General features: G+C 40.1%; 1 protein-coding gene across 3 annotated transcripts in view; it reads left to right on the top strand.

Annotated features, from left to right (window-relative positions):
• LOC137642638 (organic cation transporter protein-like) overlaps positions 1-16,690 on the top strand; it is a 396,509-nt gene that overhangs the window by 213,281 nt on the left and 166,538 nt on the right. For all 3 annotated transcript variants that reach the window (XM_068375388.1, XM_068375389.1, XM_068375390.1), the window contains exon 6: positions 8,435-8,603. In XM_068375388.1, the coding sequence (XP_068231489.1) occupies positions 8,435-8,603 (169 nt within the window). The remainder of the gene's footprint in view (positions 1-8,434; positions 8,604-16,690) is intronic.

Below are 16,690 nucleotides of genomic sequence, written 5' to 3'. Positions count from 1 at the left end.
GAAAAGTGACTTTCTTAATAATGCCATATAGTAACAGGATTCATTTGGAGTGTCAGAGGCCAGCTTAAGAACATCGTTTAAAAACCAGGAAACTGCGCTAGGGTGAGTGGAAGGTTTTAGCCTGGCACAAGCTTTCGGAATGGATGAGAAATATGAATCCGTTAAATCAATGCCAAAACCAATATGGAAGATCTTTTTCAAGGCTGACTTAATTGTAGTAATGGTACTGGCTGCCAGGCCTGATTCGAAGAGGGTCCGGAAGAATGTCACAGTTAGGTTCATTGTCATTTTCTCAACCTGGGAATCTCTCAAGAACTTAGCTAATTTCTTGACAGCTGAGTCATATTGTCGGAGAGTAGATTCCCTTTTGTCGGATTCCAGGAAAATAGTATTCGAAGGATCGATGCTCGCACCTCGTTGGGCTGCGTACTTCATGAAGTCCATAAAGTTAGGGCATTCAGAATCCTTGAGGAAGCGAACACATTGCGAGTTTGTACTGTCTGTGTGAGCACTGGATTGGGAATCCGCCTGGGGCTGAGACCTAGCTCTAGCAACAAGGGGAACCAATTGCTCTTGGGCCAGTTGGGGGCTACGAGAGCCACTCGACCTTTGAAGGATCTGAGTTTGTGCAGAACTTTCAGCAGGAGATTCACCGGAGGAAACAGATAAATCGTCTTCCAGGTATTCCAATCTAGAATCATAGAGTCCGTGGCATAAGCCTGAGGGTCCAGGTTGGGGCTACGTAACAATCTAGTTTGCGATTGAATTCCGTCGCAAACAGATCCACCTGGAGACCCGGGACTTGAGATAGTATCCACTGGAAGGATCGATGGTCTAGTGACCATTCCGTCTCTAGCGGAGTCGTCCGGGAAAGGGAGTCCGCTACCACATTCCGGACTCCTGCTAGATGGACTGCTGATAGGTGCCACTTGTGCATTGCCGCCATGGAGAAAACTGCAACATGACGTGGTTTATTTGGGCTGATCTGGAGCCTCCTCTGTTGAGGCAGTGAACTATGACTGCACTGTCGAGAACCAGTCTGATATGGAGATTCCTGGCTGGATTGAGACGTTTTAAAGTGAGGAAGACTGCCATGGCCTCGAGGACGTTGATGTGCATGTGTCGGAAGACTGATGACCATAACCCTTGGATTTTCTTGTGTTCGGAGTAACCTCCCCACCCTGTTAAGGAGGCGTCTGTGTGGACGACGAGTCCCGGGACCGGATGTTGTAAGGGAACCGACTTGGAGAGATTCTTGACCTTCGTCCAAGGCTGTAGACTTTTCTTCAGGAGTTGGGGAAGGCGGGCACGTCTGTCGCGGCGTTTTGCGGTTGCTCTGGATCTCCACACTCTGTGTATGTCCTTGAGTTTGGACCGTAGGACGATGTCTGTCACGGAGGCGAACTGCAAGGAACCTAGGATCCTCTCTTGGTTCCTTCTGGAGGTCAACTTCTCCCTGAGAAATTGCCTCGTCTTCTTCGCAATCTCTTTCCTTTTGGCTTTGGGGAGGCACAGCGTATGGGAGCATAGGTCCCATTGTAGACCCAGCCATTGAAACTTGGTCTCCGGGACCAGGCGGGATTTTCCGAAGTTGACTTTGAATCCCAGTTGACGAAGGAAGGTGAGGACTTTGTTCGTTGCTACGCGGCAATTCTGGGCATTGTCTGACCAGATTAGCCAATCGTCTAGATAGGCCACTACCTGTATTCCCTGAGTGCGAAGCTCTTGAATGACTGTCTCTGCTAGTTTGGTGAAGATTCTGGGTGCCACGTTGAGCCCGAACGGCATCACTTTGAATGCGTAGGCTTGTTTGCCTAGCTTGAAGCCCAGAAAAGGACGAAAATGCCTTGCTATTGGAACGTGATAGTAGGCATCGGTAAGATCGATGGAGGTGGTGACGGCCCCACGGGGAAGTAAGGTCCGTACCTGCGAGACGGTAAGCATACGGAATTTGTCGCAACGAATGAAGGAATTTAAACGAGACAGGTCCCGGATTACCCTTCGTTTGTCTGAGCCTTTCTTTGGCACGCTGAACAAGCCCCCTTGAAATCTTAAGCGACGTATGCTTTGGATCGCATTCTTTTGTAGCAGATCTGTCGTGAGGGAACATAGTTCTTCTGTTGGCAATTGGTAAAAGCTGTTCGGTGGAGGAGGTCCCTCTATCCAGCTCCACCATAGTCCTTTGGAGATAATGCTGGAAGCCCAATCGCTGAACTTCCAACGGTCTCGAAAAAGGTACAGTCTCCCTCCTACCTGCATTGTCTCATTGGGTGGAGGATGATTTGCCTCCTCTGCTTCCACGGGTAGACTTTCCCGGTGGTAACCCCTTCCGCTACCTCGGGCGCGAAAGGCACCCCTAGCACCTCTGTGACGCTGGTAGCCACGGAAGGAGGTCTGAGCCTCATAAATGGGGTTAAAGGCGGGGGAGAAGGACGTGGAGGCGATTTGAGACTGAGGGACCAGGACATATGGTTCTTGCTGCTGGCCCTTTGATGTAGAAGGCTGGGGGCCTTGGGGAGCCGTTGGAACCCTGAATTGGGAGGAGTGGAAAGGCCTCAGTCTCTTCCTACCTCGGATTGGGGTACCAGTCGGCTCATATCTCCTCTTTGGGACGAGGCCCCACCTAACTTTGAGGCTTTGGTTGGCCCTAGCTGCCTCACTAAGGGCCGAGTTAACCAAATCCTCCGGGAAAAGATCCGGGCCCCAGACCGGAGCTTTGATGAGCTTATTAGGCTCGTGCCTAATGCTGGCTTCAGAGAGGACGTGTCGTCGACAACGGGTCCTGGCGCTTGCAAAATCATAGGCGTCAGCCATGAAGTTTTGCAGTAACGACTTAGTGAGGGCCTTAAGGAGGTCCTCCTCGTTGTAAGTGGCAACGGCCAACTCGGAAAGGGTGACCGAATTGATAGATCTGCCGAACATGCACCTAGAATCAAATTTTAATTTAAGTAGAGACTCTGGGAGTTTGGGAAGCCGTTCGATGAACTGCGTCGAGGCACAGTCCGGGCTCAACTTACTTACTGAAAAGGTAGCTGGGGCATTCCGCCAACAGTCATTGTCCCCCGGAAAGAGGAGGGAGGTTAAGTCGGTCTCCCTGAGTTGTGGTAAAGCCTTCTCATCTTTGATAGCCTGGAAGACCGACTCCAGAATCTTGGTCGCACATGGTGTAGGGGTTTGGTCGTCTGCCACAAACATAGTGTACGAACTCTTGTGGGCCGTAATCATGGTGTTCAAACATTGCCACTCATGGAACAGGCGAACCAAGACAGACTGTGGCTGTTCTTTAGGAAAAATGAGTTTCCTTTGGAACCTTATCTAAACGGATCAGAGCTGCTTATGTGAGGCGAGCGTAGCCGGGGAAGGGGAATTCAAGACCTGGCAGGTAGAATTCGTAGTCAGTAAGAGGCCGTGTACCAAAACCCTCGATTGACAGCATACCCTCCGAAAAGGGGGCATGCAATGCTAACCTCCAAGGGTTATTCTTATTGAAAGGAGGAAGCTTGGAGGCGTCGGGAATGGGGTACTGCTGTTGAGGAGGTTGTAGCCCCGAACTCATGAGGCCTTGGACTAGGCTCTCCACAGAAGCTATCCTCTCGTGTGATTGCTTCATATGAGACGATAGTATCGACTCAAAACGAGCAAACAGTTTGTCAGAAAATTCCTCCATGTTAAATGATCCCACCTGGGGGGGAACAGGTGCCGGAACAGAGACTACCTCTTGAGAGGTTGAGGGCACAGCAAGTGCTAAAGGAGCATTTCACTGGCCGACACGGGTCGGAGCCCAGAAAATAAATGATGAGAACAAATTAACAATAAATCAATCTTAAAACAGTATCAACGTCAAAACAGATATGTCATATATAAACTATAAAAAGACTTATGTCAGCCTGTTCAACATAAAAACATTTGCTGCAACTTTGAACTTTTGAAGTTCTACTGATTCAACCACCCGATTAGGAAGATCATTCCACAACGTGGTCACTGCTGGAATAGAACTTCTAGAATACTGTGTAGTATTGAGCCTCATGAAGGAGAAGGCCTGGCTATTAGAATTAACAGGCTGTCTAGCATTACGAACAGGATGGAATTGTCCAGGAAGATCTGAATGTAAAGGATGGTCAGAGTTATGAAAAATCTTATGCAACATGCATAATGAACTAATTGAACAACAGTGCCGAAGATTAATATCTAGATCAGGAATAAAAAATTTAATAGACCCTAAGTTTCTGTCCAACAAATCAAGATGAGAATCAGTAGCCGAAGACCAGACAGGAGAACAATACTCAAAACAAGGTAGAATGAAAGAATTAAAACACTTCTTCAGAATAGATTGATCACTGAAAATCTTGAGACACTTCCTCAATAAGCCAATTTTTTGTCTGTCGAGAATCACACCTAAAATTTTAAAAGAGTCATACAAAGTTAAAGAAATATTATCAAAACTGAGATCCGGATGTTGAGGAGCTACTGTCCTTGACCCACTTACAATCATACTTTGAGTTTTGCTAGGATTCAACTTCATACCCCATAATTTGCACCATGCACTAATTTTATCTAGATCTCTATTAAGGGATTCAGAAATCCCAGATCTACATTCAGGGGATGGAATTGATGCAAAGAGAGTAGCATCATCTGCATATACAACAACCTTGTTTTTTAGGCCAAACCACATGTCATGTGTATATAGTGTGAAAATTAATGGGCCAAGAACACTACCCTGAGGAACACCAGACATCATATTCCTATACTCAGTATGGTGCCCATCAACAATAAATCTTTGAGATCTATTACTTAAAAAATCAAAATAATGCAAGAAACTTCTCACCCACTCCCAACTGTTTGAGCTTGAAAACAAGGGCCTCATGGTTAACACAGTCAAAGACAGCACTAAAGTCAAGGCCAATCATACAATCTTCCTGACCACAATCAAGGGATTTCTGTACAGCATTGGAGATTGTAAGAAGGGCATCACATGCTCCAAGGCCTTTACGAAAACAAAATTGCAAACTAGGGAATAGATGATTACTTTCATCAAACCTATTAAGACGTTTTGCCAGAAGACGTTCAAAAACTTTAGATAATATGGGAGTTATGGAAATTGGGCGGTAGTCAGTTGGACTTGAGCTACCACAAACACATTTACGTAGAAGAGTAACATTACCAATTCTCAAACAAGTGCTAAAAGCTCCTCTTCTTGCTAACTTGCGCAAAATAAACAGATAACTTTGGAGCTAAGAAATCTGCAGTCTTTATAAAAAGCAAAGGAAAAATACCATTTAGGTCTACACCTCCATAACCATCAAGGTCCATCAACAGAGCTTTAATTTCATGAGATCGAAAAGCTAAACTAGTTAGTTTAGCCTCAGGAAAACAGGAATGAGGAAGTTCAAGTTTTTCATTACTCTGTTTACTGTCAAAAACATCAGCCGAAGGGGTTGCGTTTTCCTTTGGACGGTGAGTGACTGAGCCATCTGGTTTAAGTAGAGGAGGAACTGTTGCATCTACACCAAAGAGTGCAGATTTAAGGGTAGTCCACCATTTATGTTCCTGAGTTGTACTAGAAAGGGTTTCTTTTATGGTTAAATTGTATTCCTTTTCAGTTGAGGCATAAACTCTCTGAGCAAAAGCTCTAAGCTGAGCATAGATATTCCAGGTCAAATCTGATATGTTACCCTTCCAAAGATGATAAGCCTCCTGCTTCTCCAAATAAGCACGTCTACAATCATCATTGTACCATGGTTTGTCCTTCACTCTGTACCTTGGCACACGAGAAGGGATACTTCTATCAATTATGTTGACTAGATTCTCATTCAAAGGGACAACAGGTTCAACACTACTATATAATTATGACCAATTCAAGCACAAAAGATCATGCAAAATCCCATTCCAGTCTGCTTGAGATTTCATATAAATTTTACAAGAGTATAATACATCAGGGACAGGCTGCTCAGTCTTCACTAATAATGAAATCAAGGCATGATCAGATGTCCCGACTGGAGAACCAACTTTACTATTTATAACCCCAGGGGAGTCAGTGTATACGAGGCCCAAGCAAATATATATATATATATATATATATATATATATATATATATATATATATAGTGTACGCATACATACATACAGTCAACCTCCCTTTTAACCCGAGGAATGTTCCTGGAGATGTCGAGTTAACGAAAATCGTGTTAACGGAACATGATTTCTCCATAAGAAATAATGGTCATTGCGGGTTTACGTTCCTGGACATTGGGAAAGTCTGTCTATTTGAGGAGTTTGTTACTATGAAACTTGAACAAACACATTATTTATATGTTTGAAGGTCACAGAAATAATAAAACACATTCTTAATCTGCTTGTATTTATTTGATAGTATAATAAGTTATTACGCTTGTACATAACACTATGATGCATCACTCTCGTCACCACTGTCACCTGCCACGCTTCCGTCCCCAACATCACCCCCTAATCCCTCCTCACGAGGCTCTCCCTCACGCCGCTCTCTCTCCTCACACCGCTCTCTCTCTCCTCACGTCGCTCTCCCTCCTCAGGTGGCTCTCCTTCTTCACCCTGCTCTCCCTCCTCACCTTGCTCTCTCTCCTTGCCTCGCTCTCTCTCCTTGCGTTGCTCTCTCCTTGCCTTGCTCTCCTTCCTCTTTCTGAACTTTTACTTTTTAAATAAATTGTTGAAGTTTGGTCTGCATTGTCTTTTTTTTCTTTTGTTCCATCATGACTTTGCAGTTCAGCTCAGACGTAACTTTTCTTGCTACGGTCGCACTTCTATTGATGTTTGGATCCTTAGCTTCTCGGATGTCAAGTCCTCGTATGCACAGGAAGGCTTTTTCAAGATCACTTTTGGTCAAAACTGTCAGGCTCTGGGGTATCTGATGTAGGCTGTGATGCAACTGCCTCCTACTCTGCATTTAGTAATTTCTCTGTCTCTAACAATTCTTCTTCAGTCAACTCCACTCGGCGTGATTTTAAAAGTTCATTAATGTCCTTCTCCTGAATTTCATCAAATCCTGCTTCCCTGTCCTTGGAAAGACAATCTTCGTTTGCTTTGGAGACATTTTCTTGGATGTCAAAGCTGACAAAATCATACACCAGTTAAGGACACAGATGTTTCCAAACCCCCTTTTAGGCATTTCCTTAGCACTTCCTCCCAAGATTCTTTAATGAAGCAGAGAGCATCTTTGATGGTCAACTGCTTCCAATATTCCTTCACGGTCATCTTGTCTTTGTGTGTCCTCTCAACTTTGTCAATCAGTGTCGAATGTAGATAATACGACTTGAAAGTTTTTATAACTCCTTGTTCACATGGCTGAAGTATGGAAGTGGTATTGGCAGCAAGAAAATGAGCTGGATGTGTTTGGATAGATTTTCTATTAATGGAGGATGGCTGGGAGCATTATCCGAGATGAGGAGAATCTTGAATGGAATCTTTTCCTTCTCACAGTAGCTTTCTAACTCTTTCTCCAATTTCCCAAAGTAATCCTTAAATATGCTCCCCGTCATCCATCCTATATTGTTGGAATACCAATACCAGGATAGGAAGCTTTTGCCGTAGCCCTGTGAAGACATAAGAACAAACAAAATTAGTTTAGTGTACCATAAATTATTGTGAGTTAGTGACACAATTTTCTTTTTTGTTTTGGTGTGGGAATAATAAGCGAGTTTACAATCTCGTTAAAGATTTCTAAAGCTTTTATGACTAATAATCAACGTCCATACATGCCTTCAATGCTCGTGGATTTTCCGATTGGTAGAAAAGGGCAGACCTATCTCTTGCCTTTACTGGTAACCCTCCTCGATCAGATTGTAGATGTCAGCAATATGAACACCAGGGGAAGTTCATAAAAATAAACAGGATTTTAATTATATATTTTTTTTTTTTTTTACTCACCTGATGTTCATATGAGTCTCATCCTCCTCCCCCACTGACTTGTATCAAGAATATAGGGAATAGGTAGTTTTGACTTTGATAGCAAAGACAAAGGTAGTCCTATATAGCCTGTTCAAGCCATTGGTTTACTGCCATTAACTACCAGATTGTCTCATTACCTTATTAGAGGCATGTCTGTTGAAAGGAACTAAAACAGGAAACATCAATAAAACCTAGCTTCCGGAGAGAAGCAATATGGATATCAAGTTAGTATTGAAATTATTTTTTTTTTCATTATTTATTTGCAAGTTCTCATCCATTCCCTACTGGTTATACTTTTATAGTCTCAACAGAAATTGTAAGGACTCTTTCATTCTAGTTTATTGAGAACCTACATCACTAAACAACAGCAGAATAATGGCTAAATATTGCTAATAGTTTATTTTGCATATTTAATGATAGTGGCCTTCTCAGTAATATTCAGTAATAAAAACCAAATTATATTATCTTTTTTTATGATTTAAATTTGAATCTCTCTTAATTCCTTTATTTTTAGCAACTGAGCTTGTTGGGCCAAAAATGCGTGTTACTTGTGGAGTTGTGCCACAGTACTTCTTTGCTTTGGGTGAGATATTGTTGGGTCTTGTGTCTTGGCAGATCAAAGATTGGCGGATGATACAGCTTATTATATCAGGGCCTGTATCTTGTTTCGTCTTTTATATGTTGTAAGTATTGTTTTATGTAATTTTTTTTTACATTATGTTGATAATATTTTGTATATTATAGTTCCCTCAAGTAAGTGGGAAACTAGTTCTAAGCATCTACAGTACTTGAATATGTGTAATATAGAAAACCCCATTGATACAGTATAGTATAATTTATGTTTTTAATATAGATTAGTATGGTGCATGGGAAATAAGGAATAAAAAAAGAATAGAATAGTATATGCTTTAGGATAAAATAATTGATGGTTTTTAGAAAAAACATTAATTCTGGTATCTTCTGAAATGGTCTTTTATATATGTAAATCTTTGATTGTTAAGGAGACCATATTTTTGGAGAAATTTGGATATAATGTTGAATATACAATTGAATGCAAAAAAAAAAAAATACATATATATAAAAGCAGAAAAGGCTGCATTCGTTATTGGTAATCTTCCTGTTCATGAGATAGGAGAAATGAAATGATTTTATGTTGTTTATGGTTTAAGCACTCCCACTTAACCAGTCAATACATAGTAATTAGAAGGCGGCTGTTCTCCATAGTGTTTGTATAACAATGTGTTATGTTTTGGTTTGTTGTACATTTATATTGACCATCAACTGAGGATGGAATCATCATTGTTGGTCACATACACAGTCTCTATTGTTGGTTACTCTATGTTGAGCAACAACGCAAAATATGATCAACCAATGGTATCACATCACATTGAGAATTCTCATGGGGAAGCCCCTTTTGAAATTTTGAGGTCATGCAGACATTACTATACTCATTATTTTTTTAAAAGCTTTTAAAATCTATTGATTGGCATGTTTTTTTTTTATAGTTTTTATCAATTTTTTTGTGTTTTGTGAGCTTTTTTTATTATTAATTTTCTTAAATATAAGAGCACAAATGACCATAGGAATGTGAAAGGTAATGAAAGTTTTTAAGGGAAATGAAGGATTTATTTCTATGACCTTCCCCTAACATTCATATTGCTTCTTCTCCAAAAGCACGTTTAAATTGACATTTGCCCCTAAAATTTTGAGATTTAGAAATTTTGAGATTTAGAAATTTTGCGATTTTTTTCCCTTCAGTGAACACATGCACTTGGTAAATGACTGAGCATTCTAGCGGTAAATGGTAACTGACACTCCACTCTCTTTGTTTCCTCCGTTTCTTCCGTTGTCAGTTACTGTTTAGACCTACTCCAAGTTTTTTGCATGTTATTGCACACTAAGATGTACTGTATTTCCCTGGTTATCTTAGCAATTACTATGTGGAGTGTGCATGGGAATTGTTTTTGGAAGTTCATTATCTGGGTTCCCTTGGTGTAATGTCAGGGGCAATACTGGAATTTAATAAACTTTGTAAAAATATGTACGTCTCATGTGATAGTGCATTTTAATGGCTGCCAACCAAGTTAACATTGCAAAAGCACTTAAGGGAACTTGCTGTTAGGTGAAAGGAAAAGTCATGGAATACTAGGCTAGTTAATTGTAGCTGGGAGGATGACAATCATGACAAGCTCCACCTTTAGACTATTCACATAGTCAACTTTCCATAGGAACTGAGTTTCATAAGCTCATGACAGCTAGATTTCTTTGTTAAAGTTCAGAGTTGGGTGGGTCCTCTCTTAAAATAGTAACTCTGGTTCTACCCAACCTGTTGCCACTGTAACCTAACTCCCTAAATTGAGTTTAGTTTTCAAAGAGTTTATTTCAGTAAGGGTTATAAAAGTTTGTTGCGCAGTACAGATTTGAAAGCTGTCACAGAACCTCAAATTCTTTAATTACTTAATGTCCTTCTGCTGCTAAACCCTTGCATGATGTAATCCTAGTTTCTCTGCAAGAGAACTATAGTGTGAAGCAGAAGACAAAGTGGGTAGTCTAGAATCTAATATCCCTCAATTCATTAAAGTGAGCTCTCCTAAAATATATTGTATTACATAGGTGGAGGGCATGGCTTATATGACTCTCTTAAACGTTGTGGTGAACTGTGTCAACTGAGCACAAGTGTTTGCATTTTGTTTCATTTGGCAATGTGTTCCACTTGCTCATCACAAGTTATTTCAGCAAAGTAGATGTAAGTGGGAGTACATTATGTATTTAATATCAAATATCTCTTATGCATTTAATTTGTTATATATTTTATATGTATCTGTCTTATAGATTTACATTGAAAGGTTTATATGTTTTATACTAACAAACGAGTCCTCTATGTGCAACATCCATTGCAATCACTTCAGTTGTAAACAAAGTAGGAAATCAGGAGTTTTTCTCTCAGTTCAACCTATAATACAGGAAGATGAGGGAGGATACCTTGAATGGGAAGAATTCTCTCCTTTTCAAACATTATGTAACCTTATTGCTGAGAAATACCCTAATAAAATGAGTAATGTAAGTTTGGAAGCTTATTCTTCCAAATCTATGGAAAAGGGCTCTTTCAAGACTAGTTATATCTTTGAGTTATCAACTTTGTGATGGATAAAATCGATGTATTCCTCTCGCGTGATAGATGGAATCTATATATTCCTTTCCTAGAGTTTCAGTTTCTTTTAACTACCTTAGATATTTCTGCCAAAGCCTTGAAATTCTGCATATCTAGTCACTATATTAAACATCTACATTGTATATCCCTCTCGGTAAAGTAAGTGCCTTTAGACAACATATTTTTTGGGAGGGTGGGAGTTGGTATTTCAGATTGTAGATGCTCTTGAATTTTCAGTTACCGGTAATTGAATCTTTATAAATATTTTTGGTGTGGGTGATGTATCAACTAAAGCTAGGCGATCGCATCACGTTTCGGATGACAGTGCATTTCTGTTCACTTGTAAGCTTGGCCACCAGCTCATCACAAGTTTACTGTAGTTAGTTAGATACTAACACTAGCCCTTACAAGTCTGGATATAGAAAAATTTAACAATACTGTATAGTGGGTTACAGTATTTGTATTGAATGAAGAACTTTAGTTAAAACTAAGAAAAGTTTATTCTGATACAAAATACTAGGAGTAGATTGAGAGTAAGCTGGTGTTCAGACCATAAAAAGTTTGAACAAGGTGGCAGCCGGTAGAAGTTGGTGGTTAGGGGATCCTGCTACCGGCTGTACACTCATTAGCTCAACCACTTTTGATTTGGCCTCTGTAGAGAGTGGAAGGGCTACACTCCACTCCGTTTTCAATTCATCGGATGTAGAAACTTTGTTTTCATTTTCTTTTTCAGGTATGACTGCTTGCATTTTTCCGGGCATTACCAGCCATACTTGTGATACGTTCCTGTCTTCCTTGGAGACAGATCCTCATCAGCTTTTCCCTGCAGTGAGTGTCAGGAGTGGCCTTCCTCCCAATGAGAGCAGTTTTGCCACATGAGGATGAAGAAGTAAAAAAAAGATTTTCACCCTCGAGCTGGGCCTCAAAGGCTAAGAAACTGAGACTCTTTTCTGCTTCTGCTTGTTCTGTCTTCTCTGGAGGACACATGAGTAGGAAGGATGCTCATCTAACTCCCGGACAACTTAAGGGTCCAGAAGACCCCATTGCTTCCCCTGGAAAAGCAGTGGCACCTTTTTCCTGTGAAAGGTCCTCCATTGATGCTCTTCATGAGCATTGGCCATCCTTGAGACTTTCGTGTTCCTCCCTCAAATGATTGGCTTTTGCAGGTATTGAAATATGATGCACAGCAAGTCCTCATCAACTCCTACCAGGATCAGCCTAGGACCATCCTCTTCCCGTGCTGAGAAAGGGTATTCCCTTCTCTCCGGCCCTGTGCCCCAAGACACTTCTTTTTCTGCAGTTCCTCTTGCAAGGTTCTGCATGTTGTCCCTCTCAAGGTTAACAACCTTGCTTCCCCACACCCTGGAGTATTCGTGCATGCTGTGCCTGCTCAGCGAAGGGAGTGTGCTACCTTAGAACTCCCTCATGGCTTCGTGTTGGAGAATGATCTAATTCTTGACCTGGAGAGCATGTAGCCTTACTCCTGGGGTCCTCAGAGGACACCTTAGTATGCCCCTGAAAGGTAACCTTTGGGTGTTTCCTCCCCTAAGGTTTTGTCAGCTTCTGAAGTCAGCTCTGACCCAGATTTCCATTAGGCAGGTTACTGTTCCTCCTTGATTTGATCAGCTTGCATCCCCTATGAACACCAGTTATTGCTAAGTTAGTTGAGCCCCTCTATGGTGATCCTGTCCAAGGCGCTACCATTCCTGAGAAGGCCTACATTCTGTCTACTTCCTCCTCCTCCCACCCTGGGTACTCAGCAGGGCTTAGACCTTTGGGTTTTCAGGTTAAGGAAAAATCTCCAGTGGGGATGATAACTCCTGACCACAATGTTTTGGGTTTGGTGACGGGGGAAGAGTTGGAGGGGTTGGTTTCTTCTCTGGATTTTGATGAGGGGAACCTAGTGGAAACCCTAGGGTTTTTTGCCGGAATCGGATTTGTTTCGATTTAGGAGCTTCAATTTTCTATTTGATGATCTGCAGTTTGCTATGTTTTGAAGAAGTTGAAAAACCTCAGTTGGTTTGGGGAAGAGCAACTTGGGAAGGGGATTTGAGACAATCAACCCCAGTTACCCAGTTACTGCAACAAAATTCTCAGACCTTGAACCTTATAAAAGGCTTTTCCTGTATTGATCCTGTTGGTCCCTCCCCCAATATCCATTATCTTCCATACAGGGATTCAAAAGTTGAATTGGGGGCCATATTCAGCGGAGACCCATGTGTTTGGGTAACGGCCCCTTAAGATTGTAGCAGTATACATAAATTTGTTGAAACTAGTGACCATTTTTCAGATATTAAAGAGGTTCAATCTAAGAAGGAACTCTCATATCAAGATTTTCATTGACAACCTTGAGCTGTTGATCATCTCAGAAGAGGAACATCCTACTTGAGAGAGGGAGCTAATTGGAAGAGATTCTAGAGTGTGACCCAGATCTCCAAGTAGACATGTTTACATCAAAATAGATCCACAAACCTCTAATATACATGGTACTTCCCTCATTAAATACTCATGAACTTCCATATATACGTTTTCACCCACTAACTCACTCAGCCTGTCCTTTTTCTCCCCCATTCGTGTGTTTGTTATCACTTGAGAATGAATACAGCGAAACCTTACTTTCACTTAGTACTTTTAACACCACCTTACTCTTCCTAGTACTTACTATTATTTTTTTTACTCTCATTCGCCTTCTTGGGTGCTGGTATAGAAGTAAAGATTTTTCTTTCTTTTTTTTGTTCTGTTCCTTCCACTCCCTACATTTTCATTATCATTTCAGCAATGCTTTCTTCCATTTTTATTCTCAGCTAATTTCAGGCGACATTTCCTCTACCTTCTATCCCTCTTATCAGCATCCTCAGTTCTTTATTTTCTTCTTGAAACTTCATTCTCACATTCTTCCATTTTCTTAAAGCTTTCCCCTTTTCTTCCATACTGCTTTATTTTCTTCACACTTCCAAACAAATGTTACTTCACGTTTTCCTTTATGGTCCAAATGACTAAAAAGCTTACCACAAAATAAATGCTGTAATAAGAAAGGCTCCATGTTGAGTCCCAAATATGCAGCAGGCTTTAAGGGGATCGTCTGCCGCTAAAGCCAAAATCGTCAAATATCATTGAATTTCCATAATCTTACCATGTTATTTTTATTATTACTCTGGTGATTCTGTATAAATTTTTTGGAACCGGACACAAAATATTTTTTTATGAAAAAAAATTTTAAAAATATTTTTTTTTTTTTTCAAAAAATATTCCATTGAATTAAATATTATTTGTCATGCTTAGTGCTATTTGGAATGTGAAAATATTGGACAGAGGAATTTTCTTTAGCTTCATTTTATTCTATTTTATTTGAATTTATATTCTTTTCTTTTTTTAAACTTTAAAAATTAAACAAAATATCCAATAACCTTACAGATTTAATTCCTCTTACCAAATTATTGCATTTTTATTCTCCTTTAGGTTTGAAATATCTTTGTAAATTATAGAGGAAAATGGTTTTGAATGTCAATAACTATAAAGCTGAGATATCGTCCCTCAAAGTTTTGCAATAAGAATACGAATAAAAATATCATATATCATCATTGAACATGATTTCTATCCTCAATTATAATTAGAAACTACTTTAAATTATTTTAGAATAACTAAACTTAAGTACTATGTAGCTTTGTCTGGTAATTACTGCAAGCATGATACCAAGTGCCCCCCCCCCACATCCCATAAGAGTACTACTCACTCAAGGTGAGGGTGTCAGGAGTTGTCATCTCCCTCCTTGTTGCTTGGTTCTGCTTTTAGATGTCATCACCTTCATAGTCTTACTTTCTTCTATGTTATTTTTCTTCTATTTCTTGGCATTTGTATCTTCAGTCTGTCTTTATCAAGAGATGATGAGGATTTACAAATATCAGTACAGTACTTGTGCCAAACAATGCTGTGAGAAGATTGCTTCTTTCATATCCAAAATTATGTTCTGTAGTGGTTGTTTCAGCGATGAGTGTGACACAATGTAGTCCAAAAAACTTTGTTTGGGCATTTTTTTCCAAATTCAACTATGTATTGTCTCCTTTGGGTTCTGTGTCCACCCTGGTAAACATCTTTGTAGTAGACCAGGAGAGGATGTGTCAGCAAACACATGACGTAAAGTCCAAAGGTATTTTTGAGAGGTCATGTTTTTTTTTCATGAGATGATGTATTTTCTCCACAAGATTTGGTTTTATTAAAAAGGCACCAGGAATCCGCACCAACCGGACAGAAGTTATGACTAGAATTTTCATAAGTTGGAATCAAGTGAAAATACGTAGCCCAAACTGCTTTTCTCATGCTTTCAACTGAGGTATTTGTATTACTTCGTAATGCTTTTCCATAACAACACTAAATGTATTTATAAACTTTTGTGTTAGCATGTTTTTTCCTGAAAGAAAGCTTTTTTCTAAGTTTTCCCTTTTTGGTTTGAGTTATTTAACTCATGTCTTTTTTCGTTTTCATCAATTGATATCTCATCCTTTTCTCAGTATTATTTATGCATTCTTCTTTTACCACTTTCATATTTCTACAACAACCATCTTCATTATTCATAGCACAATAGCTTTATAAGCAATCGAGTCCCTGTCACCTACTAATGTTTCATAACAGAAACCAATTGCTTCAGATCGAGACCACATCCCACCCTTATTGCCTTTTCTACTTTTATACTTCCAGATTTTCCTTCAGGGTTTTTCTTGTACATTTATGACGTTTTGAACATTTATCACTGTCCTGTGAATACTTGTCTTACAAACCCAAGACCCATATGTGAATGATGGCCACTAGTGAGCCATGTGCCATCTAATGAGACTCCAATGATTATTATCCCATTTTCATCAGGTTCAATTCCAAGCTTTTTTATATAAAAATCAGATACAAATTTATGGTCCTTTCTTTGTTGCATTTTCACATGCATTTTCATCTTTTTATATAGAAAATCACTGTCTTGAATATGATCCAGCAGTAAGAGCACTGCCACCAACATAACGACATTTTCCTTAGGCCCACACGTCCAATTCCGTTATTTAATGAGTGAAAAACCTCTTGCAAGCTATTCTGTGAAAACTTTTGATTTGATTTCCCGTTCCCATATGCCTTTGGTGGAGCGTGGCACAAAATACTATTACAATCATTGCATACTACATCAAAAGTAGAATCCCATCTGTTGTTTGTGGGAATAATATTTTTTTTTTTTTTTACATTTTCTTTTTGGGCACTTTACAACACTTGCTATAGCTTCCCGCTGTGTATTATTTATAAAACTAACGGCATCATAATCTTCAAATTCTCCTCATTTTCTTCAACGATCGACATCAGCTTTGCCCGTACTAGTGGGGGTGAAATACGGGGTTTCTCAGTGGAGGAAGTTGTTGTTGTTGCTGCTGCTGTTTGCTGTATTGATGACGATGCCACAGGTTCAATAGTCGAGGATAAAGTTGTAGCTGTTAAATCTGTATCTTCCTCCATCACAATATCACCATCATACACTGCCTGTCATGATTGTTTATTTGCCACTGTATGTGTAGGTACTTCCACTGTATGTTTCTCCAACACACGGTCGACTCCATCAAGGACTACATAGCAAATATTACTATGCTT

The sequence above is a fragment of the Palaemon carinicauda genome, chromosome 6 (genome assembly GCF_036898095.1).
Source record: "Palaemon carinicauda isolate YSFRI2023 chromosome 6, ASM3689809v2, whole genome shotgun sequence".
Lineage (NCBI taxonomy): Eukaryota > Metazoa > Arthropoda > Malacostraca > Decapoda > Palaemonidae > Palaemon > Palaemon carinicauda.
Note: the sequence above shows the minus strand (reverse complement) of the source record. Positions and strands in the feature narration are given on the sequence as shown.